We start from the raw sequence: 6,246 nt of genomic DNA, 5'->3' as shown, positions 1-6,246 counted from the left end.
CCAAAGTTGATTTTACGGTAAAAAAAACAAACCCTAAGTCGGCGGAATTTAACCGTAAAATCTATTGTCAATATTACAGTGTACAATTTGATTGATCATTTGTTTTGAAATCATAAGTCAAGCAGATATTTAAGTACAGTATTTATCTTTATTTGAACAAAAAATATTTTTGGAATACATGATAATATAATATTTTGATAATATTGAATATTAAAAGATATGCAATTGCATGCATATCTAAAAGTACCTCGGAGTCTTGTTCACGAGTGAGGGAAGAGTGGATCGTGAGATCGACAGGCGGATCGGTGCGGCGTCTTCAGTAATGCGGACGCTGTATCGATACGTTGTGGTGAAGAAGGAGCTGAGCCGGAAGGCAAAGCTCTCAATTTACCGGTCGATCTACGTTCCCATCCTCACCTATGGTCATGAGCTTTGGGTTATGACCGAAAGGACAAGATCACGGGTACAAGCGGCCCAAATGAGTTTCCTCTGCCGGGTGGCGGGGCTCTCCCTTAGAGATAGGGTGAGAAGCTCTGCCATCCGGGAGGAGCTCAAAGTAAAGCCGCTGCTCCTCCACATCGAGAGGAGCCAGATGAGGTGGTTCGGGCATCTGGTCAGGATGCCACCCGAACGCCTCCCTAGGGAGGTGTTTAGGGCACATCCGATCGGTAGGAGGCCGCGGGGAAGACCCAGGACACGTTGGGAAGACTATGTCTCCCGGCTGGCCTGGGAACGCCTCGGGGTCCCACAGGAAGAGCTGGACGAAGTGGCTGGGGAGAGGGAAGTCTGGGCTTCCCTGCTTAGGCTGCTGCCCCCGCGACCCGACCTCGGATAAGCGGAAGAAGATGGATGGATGGATGGCAATTGCATGTAGTAGTACATGTTACTCGTCTGCAAATCTATACAACGCTATAAGTTGTATATGTCAAGTATGTTGTATATATTATATGTATGTGCTGCGGTAGCTTTAAGAACGTTGCGACAGCTGCCGTAAAGGAGGTGCGTTGCTAGCCTGGTTGCTATGTTTCCAGTTAGTCGTAAAAGTGTTCGTCATGTGTTCGTACCCTGCTCAAATCTCTCAGTGAAGTTATTCATTGGATCATACCTTTTGTTTGAACTTTATTACAGTATCTATGCTTTAAATTTACATTATTCTTACATTATAAAATACATAAACGAGGGAGGTGCTGTATAAATGTAAATACATTTTATATAAATCATCTTTAAATACAGTATGTTTATTGTTGTTTTCTGGTGTGACCCTCCAATTTCCCACACTCTTCCTGTGCACTGAACAAACATGTCGGCCAATCAGAGAGCGTAACAAAAAGTGGGCGTGGCCCGTCCGGAAAGTCCGTGAAGAAAACAAGAGCAAACATTGAAGCCGTGGTCGACATGAGTTCATGACAAACTCCACACAACTATTTTATTTATTCTTCTTTTAAAGGTAAGTTTTGCTGTGTTATGTGCTGACATTGTGGACTTTATCGACGGTGTTTGTTTAGCTGCGGTAGTGGCTACTGCTAGCTTAGCTGCAACTACTAGCATGACAGTTTGTGTTAAACGACGGTTTCATTTCTCGGGAAGTTTCACTTTAGCTCAACTTTGGTAGTGTGCTGTACATAAACATAATGTGTACTTTTTATTTCACAGATGGTCCTATGAGATAATTTAGAAGAAGAGTACCATGGCTTTTGTTGAGGAGCAGCCGGAAAAGTAAGACCAACCTCCATGATAATTATACTTTGGAGAATAAATTTAAGCTTTCACTTTCCCCTTCCGGTAAAGCCAGGTGATGAACTTTGACCTGTGTGTGTGTGTGTGTGTGTGTGTGTGTGTGTGTGTGTGTGTGTGTGTGTGTGTGTGTGTGTGTGTGTGTGTGTGTGTGTGTGTGTGTGTGTGTATGTGTGTGTGTGTGTGTGTGTGTGTGTGTGTTTTGTTGTGTTTCCACCCTTCTTGAGCCATCAAGAGGGAAAAGGGAAAACCATTACACCTAATAGAGCATACTTGCCAACCCTCCCGAATTTTCCGGGAGACTCCCGAAATTCAGCGCCTCTCCCGAAAACCTCCCGGGACAAATATTCTCCCGAAAATCTCCCGATTTTCAGCCGGAGCTGGAGGGGGCGTGGCCTGAGTGAGGACAGCCTTTTTTCAGATGGGAGGACAACAGGGTGACAAGAACTAAATCATCCAGACTAGAGATAAATTGTATTATTATGTTTATCTTACCTAAAAAAAAAAAATTTTATTAATTAAAAAATAAATAAATAAATTTTTACTATATTTTGCTAAAAACATCAAAATTAATTGTATTTTTTATTTTTTCTGACTCCTTATTACATCCAGCCATAGAATTATACATTAAAATAAACATATTTGAAATAATTAATTTTAAATTATCATAATAATTCATTTAAAATGACCATATTTAATTATTAAAATAATTGCTTGTTTATCAACAACTTTAGCATTTTATTCATTACATTTTGAAGCTCTCAGAAGCCAAGTTATGTTATATTCCTTAATATTTATTTATGCAAGTTTGAAGTATCAATTATCCAAACACAGTTTTGTTTGCTTATTTTCAGGATGTATATATATGTGTATATATATATATATATAAATATATATGTATGTGTGGGGAAAAAAATCACAAGACTATTTCATCTCTACAGGCCTGTTTCATGAGGGGGGGTTCCCGCAATCATCAGGAGATTTTAATGGGAGCATTCACATACCATGGTTTATATAGGGCACAGAGTGGGTGGGTACAGGCTGGCGTAGGGGCGTGGTGATTGGCTCATGTGTTACCTAGGAGGTGTTTCCGTCTGTGGCGGCATGCTGTTACAATTTCGCTGCGCTTGTTGAGGGATGACAGGTCTGGACGGTAAATAATAAACAGTTTCTCTTTCAAGCATAGGTTGCATCTTTTATTACCACTATTGTAAGGTGTGCTGGATGCAATAATTTGCCATGTTATTGAATATTCAACATTATTGTCTTTGAGGTCCCAAATGTGTTTGCTGAGTTCTGTGGTATTCCGCAGGTTTTGGTTCCTGAAAGAAGCCTTGTGATTGTTCCATCTGGTTTTGAATTCTCCCTCGGTTAATCCTACATATGTGTCGGATGTGTTAATGTCCTTGCGTATTACCTTAGATTGGTAGACAACTGATGTTTGTAAGCACCCCCCCCCCCGTTGAGAGGGCAATCAGGTTTCTTTCGACAGTTACAGCCTTTGTTGGTTTTGGAGTCGCTCTGTCCGGGGGCCGACGGCTCATTTGCAATTGTTTTGTTGTGGTTTGAGATGATTTGTCGTATATTGTTCATACAGCTGTAGCTCAATTTAATGTTGTTCTTGTTGAATACTTTTCTTAGGGTGTTGTCTTTGGGAAAGTGTTTGTCAATCAGATTGAGGAATTTGTGTCCAATGTTAGTTGAGACGTTTTTGCTGTATGGGGGGTTGTACCAGATGATATATATAAATATACATATACATATACATATATACATATATGTATATGTATGAAATACTTGACTTGGTGAATTCTAGCTGTAAATATACTCCTCCCCTCTTAACCACGCCCCCAACTACTCCCCGCTCCACCCCCGACCACGCCCCCACCCCCCACCTCCCGAAATCGGAGGTCTCAAGGTTGGCAAGTATGTAATAGAGAGCCAAATACTAAAGTCCGTGAACATTGCTCCAAAGTCAGGATTTTTGGTTGATTTAATGTGCATACAAAAGTAAACATTGACAGGTGCAAAGGCAGCAATATATGATAAAAACAAGCTAAAGAAGGATTTCCCTATTCACCCCCCCCCCCAAAAAAAACAACATGCCAGGTGAACAGCTGATTTTACGACTTCCGGTGCTGACTTAAGACAACCCGCGTCCCATATGTGACCACAGGATGAACAAATACACTACGGTACTAAGACTATAGTGGCCGTTAACAGTTGGGTTGCTCAAAGTGCGGCACAGGGGCCATATGTGGTCCGTGACTCATTTGTCATTGGCCTTAAGCACATTACAAAAAAAAAAAAATAGAGATCTCATTTGCACCCTTGGTGGTGAAATATATCGAAAAGGGGGTGGTCCTAAAGAGGTAGGCCTTTTTCAGAGGTCTCAAGAAGGTAACAAATACAATAATGTGTGTTCTTGTGTTTCTACCCTTCTTGAGTCATCAACAAGGAAAAGTACCTTCCATATGAGGAGCGGTGAACAAGTTAGGGTCAAAACACAACGGACAACCAATGCATCTAATCGAGCACAGGTGTCAAACTCAAGGCCCAGGTGGCTAAATGTGGGCCGCGAAAGCCTGGAAATAATATGCGTTAATAAAATGCTTAATCTTTTCTTACTAAATATATTTGTTCTTTCCCTTTTGACATTAAAAATCATGTACTACTGTATGCAATTGCATATCTTTTAAATTCAATATTATCAAATTATATTATCATGTATTCCAAAAATATTTTTTGTCAAAATAAAGATAAATACTGTACTTAAATATCTGCTTGACTTATGATTTAAAAACAAATTATCAATCAAATTGTACGCTGTAATATTGACAATAGATTTTATGGTTAAATTCCGCCGACTGAGTTTTGTTTAGCGTAAAATCTTCTCTAAAAAATGTTTTCACACTAAAACATAAAAATAAAAAAAACACATTAAAACAAGATTTTAGAGTAAAAAACAAACAAACTGGCAGCTCTGTTGCTTGAATTTTACCGCTAAAAACGGTGGTATTGTTTTGTCATTCCATTTATTAAATTGTTTTATATGCTGTGAAAAACCTGCTTTTACTGTAAAATTCTGGTGACTGAGCTGACAGTTTTTACATCCTTCCATCCATTTTCTACCGCTTGTCCCTTTTGGGGTCGCGGGGGGTGCTGGAGCCTATCTCAGCTGCATTCGGGCAGAAGGCCGGGTACTCCCTGGACAAGTCGCCACCTCATCGCAGGGCCAACATAAACAAAAACAAAAAAAGCCTTCCCCTTATGTGTAGTCCTGGGGGTGGATGCTGAAGAGCAAGAGCAGCACAACAATTGTTGTTATAATATCCTCTCTCAAACTCTTATTATTGTACTTTTAGATTTTCTGTAAACTACTTATTTTCTGCTGTAACATACTTTCATCTACATTTCTTAAACTTAACTATGTACTTATTTCTTCTGTTGTTTCAAGCTGCTTGCTTTTTTTCGGTGTGTAACATGTTTAGTCATTCAATGTTTCACAGTAAAATTAAACTTTTTTTTTTGGCAGGTTATGTATATAAATGTAAATGTGTGTGTGTGTGTATATATATATATATATATATATATATATATATATATTCAGAAAATACTTTTTTTCCATGTTTTTCCTAATAAATTCAGTCAGAAAATACTTTTTTTTCATGTTTTTCCTAATAAATTCAGTTTACAAAAAAAAGATAACATTTGAGGCGCTGTGGCTTAGCCTAGCGTATACATTTTTTTTTTTTAAATAAAAAATAAAATAAAATAAAAATATATATATATATATTTATATACACCCACACACACATTTATCTATTACTCATTGTTAAACGCAGAGTCAAAAAGTCAGAAAATACTTTTTTTTCATGTTTTTCCTAATAAATTCAGTTTACAAAAAAAAGATAACATTTGAGGCGCTGTGGCTTAGCCTAGCGTATAAAATAAAATAAATAATTATATATATATATATATATATATATATATATATATATATATATACACACACACACACACACACACATTTATCTATTACTCATTGTTAAACGCAGAGTCAAAAAGTCAGAAAACACTTTTTTTTCATGTTTTTCCTAATAAATTCAGTCAGAAAATACTTTTTTTTCATGTTTTTCCTAATAAATTCCGTTTACAAAAAAAAGATAACATTTGAGGCGCTGTGGCTTAGCCTAGCGTATAAAATTTAAAAAAAAAAAAAATTAAAAAAAAATATATACCGTATTTTCCGCACTATAAGGCGCACCGGATTATTAGCCGCACCTTCTATGAATTACATATTTCATAATTTTGTCCACCAATAAGCCGCCCCGGACTATAAGCCGCGCCTACGCTGCGCTAAAGTGAATGTCAAAAAAATGCTGCGCTAAAGTGAATGTCAAAAAAACAGTCAGATAGTTCAGTCAAACTTTAATAATATATTGAAAACCAGCGTTCTAACAACTCTGTCCCAAAATGTACGCAAATGTGCAATCACAAACATAGTAAAAT

At 37.8% G+C, this 6,246-nt stretch overlaps 1 protein-coding gene across 1 annotated transcript in view; it reads left to right on the top strand.

Annotated features, from left to right (window-relative positions):
* The first annotated feature begins 1,284 nt into the window (after positions 1-1,284).
* The window catches only part of marchf5l (membrane-associated ring finger (C3HC4) 5, like), a 13,382-nt gene continuing 8,420 nt past the window's right edge, over positions 1,285-6,246 (top strand). The window contains exons 1-2 of the mRNA XM_061927336.1: positions 1,285-1,447; positions 1,654-1,716. Of these exons, the coding sequence (XP_061783320.1) occupies positions 1,688-1,716 (29 nt within the window). The 5' untranslated portion in view covers positions 1,285-1,447; positions 1,654-1,687. The remainder of the gene's footprint in view (positions 1,448-1,653; positions 1,717-6,246) is intronic.

The sequence above is a fragment of the Nerophis lumbriciformis genome, linkage group LG32 (genome assembly GCF_033978685.3).
Source record: "Nerophis lumbriciformis linkage group LG32, RoL_Nlum_v2.1, whole genome shotgun sequence".
NCBI classification, from domain to species: domain Eukaryota; kingdom Metazoa; phylum Chordata; class Actinopteri; order Syngnathiformes; family Syngnathidae; genus Nerophis; species Nerophis lumbriciformis.
Note: the sequence above shows the minus strand (reverse complement) of the source record. Positions and strands in the feature narration are given on the sequence as shown.